Raw genomic sequence first — 18218 nt, forward strand, 5'->3', positions numbered from 1 at the left:
ATTTTTCCAAACTGAGTGCTGTAGTATAACCAGCAGGAGACCATTTATGTGTACAGTGAATTTGGGGACACCACACCTGAATTTATTGAATATTTTTCTGGTGTCTTCTCATTTTTTCACCTTGTAGAGGGTCCGTAAGCTTCCGTTTCTTAGCCGCCTGCTCGTTCAGGTTAGTGTTATTTTTCCAGCTCAGAGGATGGCTCATATGGATTAAAAATAAGGTTGTAGTTCATTGTCTACCTTCCTGAGGTTAGAAACTAGTGTTGTTTGTTTTTGTACAATGTTTCTCTTAAGATACCCTCTTAACTACTACAGGAAGTATTTAAACTGATCACTACTTTTTCACAAATATCAGATTACTCTATAAATTGGTCAAAATCAATGATACTTCCTTTAGGGCCCCTTCACACACCAGCGACTGAAAGACAGAGTGTGCACTGTGCAAGCCTATCAAACCCTCTTGCGCCAGCTGTCGGCCAAATTCTAGCTGGCATGCACGAACATCTAACACCACTCGTGTGGCACTTAAAAATGTGTGACCATTCGTACTATCATTACAAAAACAGTCAGCAGACAATCACTTTCGAGCTGGATATGGAATTTGTCTCTAACTGCCCCACAAGTGTGGATTTGCAGAACAGCAACACCCATGTGAGATGCCAGAGTGTCCGCTCCCCCCGCACACACATGTGCAGTGCGTGCAAATCATGCGTGTGATTTGCCTGTGTGTTGCGCCCCCCCATCCGTAAACATGTGGTGCAGGGGGGGGGGTTCACTTGTATGAGCTGCCGATATATGGATGTACAGATGGTGTGTTGGTGCGTGCACTGAAGTGACGGTTCGTACCGTGTTTGGATGGACATGATAATTCAACTGTCCACTGTGATGTGCATGTGTCTGCTTGCTGTCTTCATGTGGACATACATAAAAACATATATCGCTGTTGCGACGGGCTGCGGCGAGCGCACGCACGGCGTGCACATTGACAGGCTGCCCCAGGTGACAATGGACCATCAAATCATAACACACAGTGGACGATCTGACTGTCATGTCACCCATGTGAGCTCTGTTCCATATGGACACGCACGCGGGGTTGGCTGGACACACCTGCCCAGTAGATGTAGATGTGATAACAGCGCACTGCTTCATTAATGTCATTTCTTGACTGTACGTCTGTGACCATGGGTCATCTGCAGAGGAACAGACGGTTCATACTTGATAAGAGGGTTTTTTTATGGTGTGTGGTTTTATTTTATTTTTTTATTTTTTGTAATATGGCCATCTCATTGTTGATTTCAGGCATTTTCCTGCACTGCTTACAGGCCAGCGACAGTAGCGCAGTGGTAAGGTTTCAGGCTGGCAATCAGTAAAGTGCAGGTTCGAATTCTGTGAGTGGCATGTTTTTTTTTTTTTTTTCTTTTCCACAGCAGCGGTGCAATGTGGTTCCACACTTACCAGCTGGTTTGTATTTTTATTCATTCCACATCAGCGGCGCAGTGTGGTTCCACACATACCAGCTGTTTCACCGTAATTCAACCAAATTCGCACGATGTGTGAAGGGGCCCTTAACTGAGGATTCATGGAATCCTGCACCCCAAGATCCACACTATACCTTTCCCACTGGCAATATTAAGTACCTAGGCATAAAGATCTCTTGTAAATTTGGTGAGTTAGTTCACCTGAACGTCCTACTTATTGACAAAATCTGTAATGATTGGCAATGATGGAACAAATTCCCCATCTCCTTATTAGGATGAATAGCAACTGTCAAAATGAAAATATTACCACAAATTAATTGCTTTTTGTCAATGATTCCTTTCAAACCCACAGTTAAATGGTTTCAGTCATTAGATTCTGCCATTTCAAAGTTTTACTGGAAAAATAAAAAAAGCTAAAATTAGTCTAGCTACTCATCCATTATAAGCAGAAGATCATTCACCACTTTAGTGAGAGCTGTCTCTGTGGAATCATATTTTCTAAAAGCAGACTGCAGTTGCTCAAACAGATTATTCTCAGTAAGATCCATGAGCTGCCGTGAAACCACATTTTCCAGAATTTTAAAGCAAAATTATAGATTTGATATCAGCCTTTAGTTTTTCAATATACTAAGGTCAAGATTATATTTCTTAAGTAACGGTTTAATCACTACAGATTTGAAACATTTAAGAACAGATCCAGAAGTTAATGTCCAGCACAGTCTGCCCAAAAGTGGGCCACAGGTCCTTAAACAGGTTTGTTGGTGGAGGATCAAATAAACAGGTTGTGCTTTTTGTTGACATTATGAGTTTCGTCAGCATGCCTAATGAGATACTATCAAATTGTGCAAATCTAGGTAACACCTCAGTGATGCCACCCACCTCAATAGCAGTGTGTAGTGGCTGGGTTAAAGCATGCTGGGATATGTTTAACCTAATGTCTTCTATTTTCTTCTCAAAGTAATCCAAGAAATCTTGTGCTGTAAAAGGAAAGCGACTTATAGGTGGTTGTCCATGAATAAGTGTTGCAACCATGTCAAACAAGAACTTTGAGTTATGCTTGTTTTTGTTGATCAAATCAGAGTAATAGGCCCGCTTTGTAGCCAGTAGTTCACACTTATACAACCCCAATTCCAATGAAGTTGGGACGTTGTGTAAAATGTAAATTAAAACAGAATACAGAATGAATACAGAAAACAGAATGATTTGCAAATCTTCTTCAACCTATATTCAATTGAGTACACCACAAAGACAAGATATTTAATGTTCAAACTGATAAACTTTATTGTTTTTGTGCAAATATTTACTCATTTTGAAATGGATTCCTGCAACACATTTCAAAAAAGCTGGGACAGTGGTATGTTTACCACTGTGTTACATCACCTTTCCTTCTGAGGACACTAAATGTTGAAGCTTTGTAGGTGGAATCTTTCCCATTCTTGCTTGATGTACGACTTCAGTTGTTCAACAGTCTGGGGTCTCCGTTGTCGTATTTTGCTCTTCATAATGCGCCGCACATTTTCAGTGGGTGACAGGTCTGGACTACAGGCAGGCCAGTCTAGTACCCGCACTCATTTACTACGAAGCCACACTGTTGTAACACATGCAGAATGTTGTTGATGTATGGCTTTCGCTTTGCATGGTGGAGTTTTAACTTGCACTTGTAGATGTAGCAGTGAACTGTGTTAACTGACAATGGTTTTCCGAAGTATTCCTGAGTCCACGCAGTAAGCTCCTTTACACAATGATGTCGGTTTTTAATGCAGTGCCGCCTGAGGGATCGAAGGTCACGGGCATTCAGTGTTGGTTTTCGGCCTTGCAGCTTACATGTAGAAAGTTCCCCAGATCTTCTGATTATATTATGGACTTCTGATTATATTATGGACTGTAGATGATGGAATCCCTAAATTCCTTGCAATTGAACATTGAGAAACATTGTTCTTAAACTGTTGGACATTTTTTTTTTCACGCAGTTGTTCACAAAGTGCTGATCCTCACCCCATCTTTGCTTGTGAATGGCTGAGCCTTTTGGGGATGCTCCTTTTATACCCAATCATGACACTCACCTGTTTGCAATTAGGTGTTCTTTGAGCATTCATCAACTTTCCCAGTCTTTTGTTGCAAATATCTGCACAAAAACAATAAAGCTGAGGGCTGGTTTTAATTTAGGTGGGGCAATCTTGTCGAGTGTAGTTTTGAGCGCTGAGTTTAAACTATCCACAAGACTATCTACTGATTGAGGATTTTCCAAACGTGTACCTAAGATATTAGGCAGTCTAGCTTCGAGTTCAGTCGTAGTTGAGTTGATGTGTCGCCGAAGTGATAAATAAGGCAGGGTTGGGAACAGCTGACCAAAAGGTTAGCTTCGATAACAGATAATCAGCTAACTGAAAAGTTAGCTTTTATGGAGCTAAACCGATAAACTACCCCAAAAACATTATTGGAAGCTACAGCTAACCGATAACGGTTAACTTTCAGTATTGTCTCCGGTACACTTACAGCTAACAAGCTGAATCGCTTCTGGTAGCATTAAAGGTGACCACAGACCCAAACAATGAGTCAGCACTTCTGTCTTTGTGCACCCTGCCCACTGCTGGAAGCTCCTGTTTATTACATCGCTTGTAGCAGCGACGCAGCTGAGAGGAGTAGAGGTGGGTGATATCGGGAATTTTGGTATTGATCCGATACCAAGTAAATACAGGCCCAGTGTCACAGATACCGATACTTTTTCATATGTAAGCTTCATAGATCCAAAGGATCTAAAATACCTAGGATAGAATTTCGCCAAACATTGTACGTGACAACAAAATACTTTATTATCATAATCAACATTTTTGCTTAAAAAAAAAAATCACTCAACACAACTTAAACTCTCCTGAGGTAGAGGGCTGACAAACCACAATACAAGGGTTCGCTGCTCCGTGTTGTGTGACACAGCGCAGCGTTGCCCTTACATACAGAGAGTAGACTTTGATGAATCTGCCTGCGCAGCAGTCAGTGCTTGCGGGAGAGAAAAAAAAGCTTGAGTATCAATCTTTTTACACGAGGATTTTGTTCAATATCAGTACCAGCATTGGTATCAATATTATCGTTATTAGGATCGATCCGCCCACCTCTAGAGAGGAGCAGCGAAGCTCAACTCTCTACGCAATAGCAGCATCGCCGTGAGGCGGAGGTCTTGGGAAAATAAAGCAGTGCTGACTTATGGTTTGATTATAAATAGATAGAATAATTCCATTAATGTCAGTTCTATCATTAGTACAAAGTTAAAATATAACACATATCTTTTAATTTTAAATAAAGCACTAATTCTGAAGTTTTGTAACAAACACAGACAGATGCCAAAGGGATTATGGGTAAATGAGCCTCCGTTAACACTGATTGGTTGACTCATTCATTCTATGTAAAACCCAACACGTTAATTTGAGGTATGGTGTTTACATATAAATGTGCTTTTGTAAAATATGCCTTTTTTATTTGTAAAACAAAAAAAAGCCATTTGCAAAAGCCAAGTTGTGAAAAGACAACCGCCTGATATAACTGGGGTATGCAGGGGTGGTGGCCAAGTGGTGAATGCGCTTGGTTTCATTTCAGAAGGCTCTGGGTTCAAATCCCACCCCTGCCACATTTCTCCATGTAATGTGGAGTTGCGATATAACCGGGGTCTGATATAACCGGGGTCAGAATAAATAGAACACTGTCATCTGCTGGCGTCCAGACGCTCATACGGCCATGAACACTACTGGCCAGTAGATGGCAGTAGAGACCGTGAAAACTTGCCAAAACAAATATTCCAGATAATCCGCGTCTGATACATTTAAGATGTGTGGAATTTCATAAATGCAAACTGAATTTCAGACATCTTATATATATTTCTCTGGAACAAAGAGGACAGTCAGTGTTTGACAAAAGCAAGATGTTAAAGAACAAACAGGAAACGTTGCAGCAATTCCAATTGAAAATAATGGAGAAGCAACCTGAGCTTGTTCTGGCATTTTTACATAAAACAAATACAATAACAACGTCTATAAACCCAGAGAATATATTCACGAGAGTTTTACGCACAGTATACAAAGGGTTTAATGCTGTTATCCGTGTGGAGCCTGATTAGAGCGTCTCAAATGCATTTCTTCTGTCATGAATGTACTGAGGTTACCCATAATGCACCTTGCCACAGCATGTCCACACTAAAACCTTCAAAATTAGTGCATTACTTTAAAACTAAAACATATATCTGATATTTTCACTTCATAAAACTTCAGATGTGACGTTAATTTAAATAACTTGTCCGAAATTAGTGTGGTTAAAATTTTAACCATAAGTTAAAACTGTATGCCTCTGGATGACTTGGGTGCTGTTGCCAGTGAATCAGTATGGGTTAAAAGAAATGATTTTTTCTTTTCTGTGACCAGTTCTCTTTTGCCTGCAAAGGATAGAGTAGTTTCTCCTGGAACCAGCTCTCCTCTGTTTGCAGAGGATAGAACTGTACATTTACTACAAAACATTTAACAGGTAAGTACTCAAATCTTTGATTTTGAACTATATAAATGTTTGTAACTGTTTAGCTTTGTTCACCATGTCTACAAAAATATGTTGGAGGCCTAAAATTTATCGGACCAAAATTTATCGGAAGATAATTAGTCCACTGATGGTTTTCAAAGTTATCTGAAAAGCTAATCCGATAATGAAAACGTTAGCTTCGATAATTATGGGTTAGTAGATTAGCGGAACTGTGCCCACTGCTGAAATAAGGTTGTTGTTCCACTAAACACGGCAGCGAAACTGTAAACCTAATAAGTGAGTGATCAGAGGCCACTGATGCAAGAGGCATGATGTTAATATTCGTGACGGCAATACCACGTGCGAGAACCAAGTCCAGGATATTTCCACTAATGTGAGTTGAATTCTGAATGCATTGCTGAAATCCTAATGCATCCACAATTTCCATAAATGATTTGCAGAGGGGATCAGAAGGCTTATTTATATGAATGTTAAAGTCGTCAATAATCAGAATGTTATCTGCACTAGTTGATGCACTAGATTGTGACTTGTTTCTTTTGTTTTTTATCCACTAACTCTTCTCTCTTGTGCTGCAGATCCACCTTGCAGCTTATTGTTGTACTCTTGTTATCAGAGAATGACATTATGTGTTTTTTCTTGAATATGTTAGCATTAGTGGAGGTGATAGCTTGCATCTTTTAAGGTGGGTAGCTCCTCGGGTATGATGGTGCTGTGTGGCCTGATGCAGGCAGGGATGGTTTGGTTCTCCTGACTGTGGGGTGCTGGGTTTGCTTGGGGACCTGTGGTCGGGGTGGGGCTTCAGGGGCCTGGGGAGGTGTTGCTTTCCAGTGTTGCCTGGGCGTCCTGTGGGCTTCTAGGATGGTGGGTCAGATGCTGGACCAGGCTCCCTTCCAGTTTCCTCCCTTGTGGGGTGGGGGTGCGACTCCATACCTAGGGGTGTGCTGGGCGGCAGGTTTGGCATGTCGGGGGGCCCTGGTGGCCCTGGAGAGTGGTCCACATCATATGGTAAGGTTCTGTACTTATGTCTTGGCCCAACACACCAGCCACAGTAGTGATCGGATATTTAGCTGTGATCTGGGTGTGTGTGTGGATGGTTAGGTTTTTGTGGCCGTCAACACAATTTGGTTTTGGGTGCTCTCAAGGGGATCAACACTCTGGTGTCCTAGAATAGGGTATGGATGCTCACTAAATAGACAACAGACTGTTGCTGTCACTGCTTGTTTATGTGGTTGTTTGTCCTGGTATGTTGTATTGTTGGGATTCTGTCTCTTTGGTGTCTCACATTTTTCATCACCTCATAGTTATTACTGTCACCACTTGTCTTTCATTCTTGTCTGTCTTCATGTTGTTTTGGTGGTCAGCCCTTCCTGATAGAAGTTATCTGTTAGCTTTAAATAAAATATTATAAGCTGATCAGGAAGGGCAGGTGAAGGTCACACATGTACACCACATTCACTCACACACTACATGCTCTCTGTCTGGCAAGAACAAATTGTATATGTGTTTATATGTATATAAATGGTTCTGCCAGTTTGGCATTTACCATCATATGCAGACAGGGTGGGGGAAAAAGAATCAATAATGGCACAGCTGCTGTTCGACCTGTGACCTCATCACCTTGTTTCCTTCTCTCCTCCTTGTGTCCACCTGCAGAGGTCGCTGATGTTTGTGCCTTTCTTGCTTCAGACGATTCTCGCTACATCACAGGAGCCAGCATCGAAGTGGCGGGTATAGCTTCAGCTGTATCAGTAAACATGCATCATTTACATACTAGCTGCTCTTCTCCTTCTTTCAGCTGTTCCTGTTAGGGGTCTCCACAGCAGATCAGTTGTTTCCTTCTTCGGTCACAAATCACTCCTGACACCTTTCTCCACCCACTCCACCCTGCCTTCACTCTCTTCTTCACCTCTCTACCACACTCTCCATTACTTTGGATAGCTGACTTCAAATATTTAAACTCATCTACTTTCACAACCTCTACTCCTTGTAACTGCACTATTCCACTGGGCTCCCTCTCATTCACACACATGTAGTCAGTCTTGCTCCTACTGACTTTCATTCCCCCACTCTCCAGAGCGTATTTCCACATTTCCAGGCTAGACTCAACTTGCTCTCTGCTCTCACCACAGATCACATTGTCATCTGCAAACATCATAGTCCATTTCGACTCCTGTCTGATGTCATCTGTCAACCTGCCCATCACCATTGTGAACAAGAAAGGACTCAGAGCTGATCCTTGGTGTAATCCCACCTCCACCTTGAAGGAGTCTGTCATTCCTACGGCGCATCTCACCGCTGTCGCACTATCCTTGTACATGTCCTGTACCACCCTCACATACTTCTCTGCTCTCCAGGCTTCCTCATACAATACCACAACTCATCTCTTGGCACCCTGTCATAAGCTTTCTCTAAATCCACAAATCAAATCACTTTTATTTATGTAGCGCCAAATCACAACAAACAGTTGCCCCAAGGCGCTTAACAAGCACACAACGTAACTCCTTCTGGTGTTCTCTATACTTCTCCATCAGTATTCTCAGAGCAAACATTGCATCTGTAGTGCACTTTCTCGGCATAAAACCATATTACTGCTCAAAGACCTTCACCTGTTTTCTAAGCCTAGCGTCTACTACACTTTCCCATAACGTCATGCTGTGGCTGATCAAGTTTATGCTTCTGTAGTTACTGCAGCTCTGCACATCACCCATGTTCTTAAAAATAGGAACCAGAACACTTTGTCTCCACTCTTCAGGCACCCTTTCTCTTTCCAAGATTTTATTAGACAATCAGGTTAGAAACTCTACTGTCATCTCTCCTAGACATTTCCATGCCTCCACTGGAATGTCATCTGGACCGACTGCCTTTCCACTCATCTTCTTCATAGCTGCCCTCACTTCATCCTTACTAATATGTTGCACTTCCTGATTTACTCTTGCCACATCATCCAGTTTTTTCCTCTTTCTCTCATTTACTTCATTCATCAGCTCCTCAGAATATTCCCTCCACCTTCTCCACACACTCTCCTCACTTGTCAGCACTTTACCATCTGTATCCTTTATTCCTCTAACCTGCTGCGCATCCTTTCCAGCTTGGTCTCTTTGTTTGGCCAATCGGCACAAGTCCTTTTCTCTTTCCTTGCTGTTGAACTATGCGCTATATACACACACACACACACACACACATATATATATATATTACAGTGAGGAAAACAAGTATTTGAACACCCTGTGGTTTTTCAAGTTCTCCCACTTAGAAATCATGGAGGGGAGACATAACCTAAAAAAAATTTCGGAAATCACAATGTATGATTTTTTTAATAATTTATTTGTATGTTACTGCTGCAAATAAGTATTTGAACGTCTGTGAAAATCAATGTTAATATTTGGTATAGTAGCCTTTGTTTGCAATTACAGAGTTCATACGTTTCCTGTGGTTCTTGACCAGGTTTTCACACACTGCAGCAGGGATTTTGGTCCACTCCTCCATACAGATCTTCTCCAAATCTTTCAGGTTTGGAGTTTCAGCTCCCTCCAAAGATTTTCTATTGAGTTCAGGTCTGGAGACTGGCCAGGCCACTCCAGGACCTTGAAATGCTTCTTACGGAGCCCCTCCTTGGTTGCCCTGGCTGTGTGTTTGGGGTCATTGTCATGCTGGAAGACCCAGCCATGACCCATCTTCAATGCTTTTACTGAGGGAAGGAGGTTGTTTGCCAAAATCTTACAATACATGACCCCATCCATCCTCCCTTCAATACGTTGCAGTTGTCCTGTCCCCTGTGCAGAAGAGCACCCCCAGAGTATGATGTTTCTACCCCCATGCTTCACGATTGGGATGGTTTTCTTGGGGTTGTTCTCATCTTCTAAACATGGTAAGTGGAGTTGATTCCAAAAAGCTCTATTTTGGTCTCATCTGATCACATGCCCTTCTCCCATGCCTCCTCTGGATCATCCAGATGGTCACTGGTGAACTTCAAATGGGCCTGGACATGTGCTGGCTTGAGCAGGGGGACCTTGCTGCCTTGCAGGATTTTAAGCCATGACAGCATCGTGTGTTACTAATGTAATCTTGTGACTGTGGTCCCAGCTCTCTTCAGGTCATTGACCAGGTCCTTCTGTGTAGTTCTGAGCTTTCTGAAAATCATCCTTACCCCACAAACTGAGATCTTCCATGGAATCCCAGACCGAGGGAGATTGACAGTTATCTTGTTTCTTCCACTTTCTAATAAATAATCATGACAGTTGTTGTCTTCTATCAAGCTGCTTGCCTGTTGTCCTGTAGTCCATCCCAGCCTTGTGCAGGTCTACAGTTTTGTCCCTGGTGTCCTTAGACAGCTCTTTGGTCTTGGCTATGGTGGACAGGTTGGAATGTGGTTAATTGAGTGTGTGAACAGGTGTCTTTTATACAGGTAACAAGTTCAAAGAAGTGCAATTAATACAGGTAAAGAGTGCAGAATAAGAGGGCTTCTTAAAGAAAAATTAACAGGTCTGTGAGAACCAGAATTCTTGCTGGTCGGTTGGTGTTCAGATACTTATTTGCAGCAATAACATACAAATAAATTATAAAAAAAAATCATACATTGTGATTTCCAGTTTTTTCTTTTGTTTGTTTTTTTTAGATTATGTCTCTCACAGTGGACGTGCATCTAAGATGAAAATTTCAAACCCCGCCATGATCTCTAAGTGAGAGAACTTGCAAAACCGCAGGGTGTTCGGTTGAAAGCGTACATACGTGAACACACGCGCACACACACAAACACGGTCAGCCTTAAATATTACATCACAACCTTCTCCGCCATTAGTGTGTTTGTTGCAGCTAGATTTTAGTTTTCTCAAAGTATATTCATAGGTTGAAATCCTAAATTGTACATTTACTTTGAGAGAAATTAATAAATTTAGAAGGGACAAATTAGAGTAATTCAAAAGAAAAAAGTGATTCAGGATTCAGTTTCACTTTTTTCAGTGCGTGAACGTATCACCAGGAAATCACTCATCCCACACATTTAATTTTGCTCAAATTAAATACAAATTTCATTTTTTTCTTAAAATGTAATGATGTCCTGAGATTCTTATAGTTAGAGTCGAATTACAGGTGTGTTTAAGCGTTTAAACTTTTTTTTTCTGCCAGGTGGACTTTTCATTGGCTGACGCTGCTATGTGTCACACAGATGAAGACCAATGGGAGGCCAGATCTTGCCTAAATAGACTGATTTATAAAATAATTGTGAATATGTAAAGTGGAATCATGTGTGTACCAATAAACGTGTGTTTGTAATGTTTCTGTGCCTAATGCAGAACTTTAAAATTAACAGCTCTTCTTGCCCTGTCTTTGGTCACCGGCGGGACTTGAACCAGCAGCTTTATATTTTCTTCAGTGTTTGTTAAAGAACTCAACCACATCACCACCACTTGAGCTTGTTCTGTGGGAATGTTTCACAATTTTATCAGCTGTTTGTGGTTAAAACAGAACATTTTGTGCAGCTTTTAAACTTTTAGGAGTGGATGTCAGATAATCTGACCTGAACTCTGCAGGTCACCAGCTTGGATGTAACTTATTGATCTCTTACACCAAAGGGGCCTGAACCCACAACTTATTTCAAAGGTGTATGAAAACCAACCACCACAACCCCTTCATGACTTCTTTCTCTTTTTTTAAGCTTCCTGAGAGTTTTCATGAGTCCGTTAGATGGCTTTATTGGCTTGTTTGCACTTTAAGAAGAGCAGATTTAAAGTGTTTCAGCAGGACTTGAACTGCTGATCACGGGGGGGGGGGGGGGGTGTTTTGCAGCGGCAAGAGACAATAATTGCGCTGCCGTCGGCAACAAATAATCAGTGGTGGGCACATATAACCAAAAAATTAACTTCGATAACAGATAATCAGATAACTGAAAAGTCATCTTCGATAAAGCTAAAACGATAAACCACCAAAAAATGTATCGGAAGTTACAGATATCCGATACATTCCAGTATTGTCTCCGGTACACCTGCAACTACTAACAAGCTTATTTTGAGTTTTAACACCAAGATCACTTTTGGAAGCATCAAAAGCGACAACAGACCCAATCAATGAGTCAGCACTTCTATCTTTGAGCGTCCTGCCCCCTGCTGGAAGCTCCTGTTTATTGCATGGCTTCCAGCACAGATGCAAGCTGAGAGGAGCAACACAGCTCAACAGTCCAGGTCCTGCAACTGCTCAAAAATGCAATAACCTAGGGTGACACCTTAATTGTTTTGAACTGTGTGTGTGTGTGTGTGTATACATAATCACCAGTTACACAGTTTCAGGGTGGAGTGGCACAGAGAAGGATTTTCTTAAGATGTGAACTTTCAGCTGGCGTTTGCCCAAAAGCTACATGAGAGCTGTAAGCCTAGATTTGATCTGTTTTGTTGTTTGAAAATCCTTCTCTGCTGCACTTCACTATGAGGGTGTGAGTGATGGTGCAACAGACAAACATTGCACTATACACAATTTGTCCAATCACAGCCACAGAAGCCTGTCACTTCTTCAGAGTTGTCTGGGTGTCTTGGTGGCTTCCCTCACTCATCTCCTTCTTGCACAGTTACTCAGTTTTTGAGAACTGCCTCCTCCAGACAGATTTTCCATACAGTACCATACTGTTATACCGATATATTTGACTTGATCTTGAGCATCAGAAGAGGTAATTAGAGAAAATACAGAGAATCAACATGGATCCTTACAATATTTCCCTCTAAGTTCACCGGTTTCATCGATTTTGAGCGAAAGCCAAACATGAGGTATGATATACAGACATTTTCAATTACTTTATCAATACTCCATCACCCTACACAGGAGAAGCCCTGGAGGCATATAAAAGTTTGGATGTCTACAGCTTCTTGGCAGCTGGATGGTTGCAGAATGTGGTCATCAGTCATGTTACTGATAACATCTGAGTAATAAAAGCCGGAGTAGTAAAACTCACCGAAACTGTCATCGTATAAAGTGGATACTTGCACTCACCGGCCAAAAGTCCCAATGTTTTTGTATGGTTTTCTATGTAATAAACACCATAACAGATTTTCGCTCACATCAGACAAAACAACGTCTGATTGCAATGAATTGTCATTAAAACCCCTCGTACAAACCAGACAAAGCAGTCTGGACGTGCCCAGTAACAGAGGTATGAAATTAAAGTTCAGCACTGACACTGAGGAAAGTAGGTACTGGATTTCCTTCATTAAAAGACTGACTCTTTATTTTTTTTTTTCAAACCATGGTCAGACCCGGGACCCGCAACCTGACTTGTACCTGCTAAATCGGACACTGCAAAAGGCTGTGATTTGTTACTTTTACAGTTTCACTCCTTCCTCTCTTATCATATTTAAAAATTTTAGCAGCGTGCACACCAATTACATTTCAATCATGGATCAAATGCGTTTGTCAGAAAAGTACACAATAAAAATAAATATGACCAACTTCACAACACGGAGTCAAAAAACTAACTACTAAAAGTTGCTCAAATGACCCGCAGTTCATGGAGGAAATTGTAAACTGTACCTTTTTGATTGTCAAAAGAAGAGCTTGTTGAAGGACAAATTAATCCAGAAAAAGCATAATCCAGAAAAATGGCATAAAGATGTGACAGAGAACTTTAAAATGGTCACCTTTCACACACTCTTTATCAGCGGGAAAACGCTAAAAATTGTACCCCGGAGCCCTTCTTTTGACGACTCGTGCAATTGTATGCACAGCAAAGTGAAACACCACATTTGCCGTTCATGCAGTGCAGAAGTTGCCATGCAGTTTGACTGCGTGATCACATATCATGGGGAAAAAAAAACAAGAGTCAAGCAGCTCTTTAAAAAGATTATATATTACAGAAACAAAGATTCTTTTAAAAAATTACTTACACACAGTAATACTTTTTCTCTTTCAGCACCATATTTTTAGTTGAAATGTTTGTATTCAGCACAGTAAAGACATTTTTGAGGTCACTCTCACTGGAGAATCTAAACTTTCTTTGATATTTTAACAATCCCACCCAGTTTTACTACAATATTTAAAAAAATTCAAACAAAAAATAAAATCAGGATCCTCAATCTGCATAAATCCACATTATACTTAGAATCCTTTTTCACTGAGCATTAACTGTGAGCTTCCTCCCAATAGGTTCTCCTCCCCGCTGTGGTCCCACAGAAACATCCAAATTAGTGGACTTAAAGTAGAAGTCAAACGTTAATAACAATAAAAGTTGTATTTCAGAGATCCATTTTAAGGACAAGTAAAGCAGAGAAGCCCAAATCAAACGGCAACAAGAACAATGAAATGTCACAGAAGTGGAGACGCATCATTTAATCTTTACGAAACATAAGAGCACAATACAGGAGATGGAAACACTACGAGGGACATTACAGTGAAATATGGCCACAAATTCTTTGGTTGTACAAAAGGGCAAGAAGAGAATGAAGAAAAAGTTACTTGCTACAGGAAATAAATATGAATGAAAAATACCACATTTGACAGGAAGATCTGATGGTTGCTAATCTCAAAGCATCGCTTTGTTTTAAATAAATACATTAGAATATCACTATTTCTGTACAAGTGGAGTGTAATGCACATTTTCCCCTTTGTTCCCAGGCTTTGTTCAAATGGCACAAAAAGAGACTAAAGAAGATCAAAGTGAAAACTAAATCCTTTATGCTTTGGTAGAATTAGCACCTTTCAGACTTTTTACTCCTTGTGCAGGAAAAATAAAATAAAGTAAGAAAATTGTATTTAAATCCTGATCAGGTTCTGTGCATGGATGAGAAATCAGAACACGTGTTCTGGATCAGAGTGTGGGTTCAACCCCGGTATCCTGGTCCACAGTTTAAAGAAAAACAGCATCGGTGCCACACAGCCATAAACACACAAAACTGAGCACAGTTACAGAAATAAAGAGGATAAATCTGATCTCCTGCTGGCAAAGTTTGTATCTGATCTAAAATAAGCTGCAGATCAAAGAGTTGCAGGTCCCAGATTTGATCAACCTGGACGGAAAACATCAACAGGCAGGTTTTTGTCATCAGTCTGAACAAAACCAGACTCAACCGGGCTGGTACCGTGTGGTCCAGAGGCTCAGATTCTTTGGTTATTGTGATTTACAGTCTGAACAAAATAACCAATAAGTCACTGAAGAGTTCATTATTTGTTTCACGTTTGAACAGAATGATTTGATCTCAGTTCTTGTACAGAAACTCTGCCTGGTGAGTCGATCCAAAAGTGCCGCTTTGTCAAAAACATCAAACTACAGGGACTAGTACCGACTGCAGTTCCTGCGTCCTGTTTCCACCAGAGTGAAGAGATGGTAAAGTTGTTATAAACTGAGAGCGGTGACACCGACGGCAGTCACATGACTCTCAGCTCATTAAACTTCTCTGAACAGTTTAGTCTTTAAAGCGTCTCTTTCTGTTGACAGATGATGTAAATATTAAAGCTAATTTTGTCACAAAATACCTTAAATTAAACCATTAAACCTGCGATCGACTAGATCATTTCAAATCAGTGATCTCCGAAGAAACAAAAAGCTGTTTCTGCCCCTTCGTCTCTGCAGCTCAAACGTCATCCGACCTCCCCGCTAATTCAGGAAGCACCGCCCCTAACATGCCTGCGCCGCTGAAAAGTAGCACCTATGCGGCAAAAAATATGAGGCCTGGTTCTCTGGTGGATCTCCACAGGCTAGTTCCTGAGAATGGTACTAGTCCATGTAGTGAAACTAAATGAACCTCACATGAAATCAGAAAACCACATCATCATCATCATCATCATCATCATCATGTTAATTTCGGCTGCACAGGAACTCCTGCAGCGGTCGACCCACCGTGTTGCTGAGTGAAAGACGAACGAAACGACGTTATGTCGGATGTTGGCGTGTGATGCTGTTTTTTGTGGGGAAGATGGGAGGTAGAAAGGAGAGAGACAGCGGGGAGAAGAAGAGTGGGATGAGGATGGTGGCGGTGGTAGTGGAGGCCTCGGGTCGGCCAGCTCGCTCAGGTTCTCCATCCGGCTCAGTTCCAACAAAAACTCCTTTGTGCTCGTTTGCCCAGTCGACGGCCTCCTCTCCTCAAGTTTTTTTTTGTTTAAATTTCTCTTCTCATTACTTTTTTGTTGTCCATTTATTGTCGTCAGGATGTTTTGTTCCCAGGCACGTACTCGAGTGCGTGTTTGTCGCACAACAGCGTGAGAGTGTGTAAAAGTGTGAGTGTGTCTCATATCATTTACAAGTTAATTTACAAATTACCAGGTGTGTGTGTGTTTCTGTGTGTGTGTTTGTGTGTGTGCATGTGTGTGTTTTAGCCTTGGAAACAGACAGGTCCCACTTCAAAGCCAAACTGCTGGTTATTCTCCCCAAAGTCTGACACCTTGATGTCCAGCAGGGGGAGGTGTTCCACCTGTGGCGTGTTGATCTGCAGGACTGTCCTGTCAAAGCCTTTCCGGTACTGTGCACACAAAAACCGAGAGAAAAGTGTCACACAGCTGGATGTGGGAAATTCTTCCAGGATTTATTCATTTTTTCCCCAAGTTTGAACAAATTTTTAATGCTTTCCACAAAATAATTAAATAAATACATAAATTTGGATCCGATGAAACTTATTCTCTGTTTCGGCATAAAGATCCAACAAGTTTTACAAAGTCATTTTAAACTTAAGCTGAAGTGAACAAACTTTACCACAACCACCAAAACTTAACACCAACTGAACCCTCAAACTGTTATGATCCAATGAGACAGTCATAGAGTCATCAAACTGTGGATTCATACGGCGCATCCAGAAAGTATTCACGGCGCTTCACTTTTTCTACATTTTTGTTATGCTACAGCATCATTCCAAAATGGACTAAATTCACTTTTTCCTCAAAAGTCTACTTACAGAACCCCATAATGACAACATGAATAAAGCTTTTGTGACATTTTTTGCAAATTTATTCAAAATAAAAAACTAAGAAATCACGTGTACATAAGTATTCACACCCTTTGCTCAATACTTTGTTGATGCATCTTTGGCAGCAGTTACAGCCTCAAGACTTCTTGAATATGATGCCACAAGCTTGGTGCACCTATCTTTGGGCAGTTTTGTCCATTGCTCTTTGCAGCACCTCTCAAGCTCCATCAGGTTGGATGGGGAGCGTTGGTGCACAGCCATTTTCAGATCTCTCCAGAGATGTTCAATTGGATTCCGGTCTGGGTCCCTCAAGGACATTCACAGAGTTGTCCTGAAGCCACTCCTTTGATATCTTGGCTGTGTGTTTAGGGTCATTGTCCTGCTGAAAATGAACTGGTGCCCAAGTCTGAGGTCAAGAGTGCTCAGGAGTAGGTTTTCATCCAGGATGTCTCTGTACATTGATGCATTCATCTTTCCCACAATCCTGACTAGTCTCCCAGTTCCTGCTGGTAAAAAAACATCCCCACAGCATGATGCTGCCACCACCATGCTTCACTGTAGGGATGGTGCCTGGTTTCCTCCAAACATGACACCTGGCATTCACACCAAAGAGTTCAATCTTTGTCTCATCAGACCAGAGAATTTTGTTTCTCATGGTCTGAGAGTCCTTCAGGTGCCTTTTTGACAACTCCAGGTGGGCTGCCATGTGCCTTTTACTAAGGAGTGGCTTCCGTCTGGCCACTCTACCACACAGAGCTGATTGGTGGATTCCTGCAGAGATGGTTGTCCTTCTGGAAAGTTCTCCTCTCTCCACAAAGGAATGCTGGAACTCTGACAGAGTGACCATGGGGTTCTTGGTCACCTCCCTGACTAAAGTCCTTCTCCCCCAATCACTCAGTTTAGATGGCTGCTAGAAATGGAAGAGTCCTGGTGGATCTGAACTTCTTCCACTTACCGATGATGCAGGCCACTTTGTTCATTTGGACCTTCAAAGCAGCAGAAATGTTTCTGTACCCTTCCCCAGATTTGTGCATTGAGACAATCCTGTCTCAGAGGTCTACAGATAATTCCTCTGACTTCATGCTTGGTTTGTGCTCTGACATGCACTGTCAACTCTGGGACCTTATATGTAGACAGGTGTGTGTCTTTCCAAATCATGTGCAATCAGCTGAATTTACCCCAAGTGGACTCTAATAAAGCTGTAGAAACATCTCAAAGATGATCAGTGGAACCAGGATGCACCAGAGCTCAATTTTGAGCTTCATGGCAAAGGCTATGAATACTTATGGACATATGACTTCTTAGTGTTTTCTTCTTCTTCTTCAATAAATTTGCAAAAAACAACCTT

At 41.5% G+C, this 18218-nt stretch overlaps 2 protein-coding genes across 3 annotated transcripts in view; one reads left to right on the forward strand and one right to left on the reverse strand.

Moving 5' to 3' along the window:
* hsd17b8 (hydroxysteroid (17-beta) dehydrogenase 8) overlaps positions 1–11306 on the forward strand; it is a 28221-nt gene extending 16915 nt beyond the window's left edge. Inside the window, exons 8-9 of the mRNA XM_034161377.1 lie at positions 7650–7724; positions 11121–11306. Of these exons, the coding sequence (XP_034017268.1) occupies positions 7650–7724; positions 11121–11140 (95 nt within the window). The 3' untranslated portion in view covers positions 11141–11306. The remainder of the gene's footprint in view (positions 1–7649; positions 7725–11120) is intronic.
* A 2499-nt stretch (positions 11307–13805) lies between these two features.
* Positions 13806–18218, reverse strand: part of col11a2 (collagen, type XI, alpha 2) — an 86934-nt gene continuing 82521 nt past the window's right edge. For both annotated transcript variants that reach the window (XM_034160269.1, XM_034160270.1), the window contains one exon: positions 13806–16429. In XM_034160269.1, the coding sequence (XP_034016160.1) occupies positions 16283–16429 (147 nt within the window). In that variant the 3' untranslated portion in view covers positions 13806–16282. The remainder of the gene's footprint in view (positions 16430–18218) is intronic.

This window comes from Thalassophryne amazonica, chromosome 20 (assembly GCF_902500255.1).
Source record: "Thalassophryne amazonica chromosome 20, fThaAma1.1, whole genome shotgun sequence".
NCBI lineage: Eukaryota > Metazoa > Chordata > Actinopteri > Batrachoidiformes > Batrachoididae > Thalassophryne > Thalassophryne amazonica.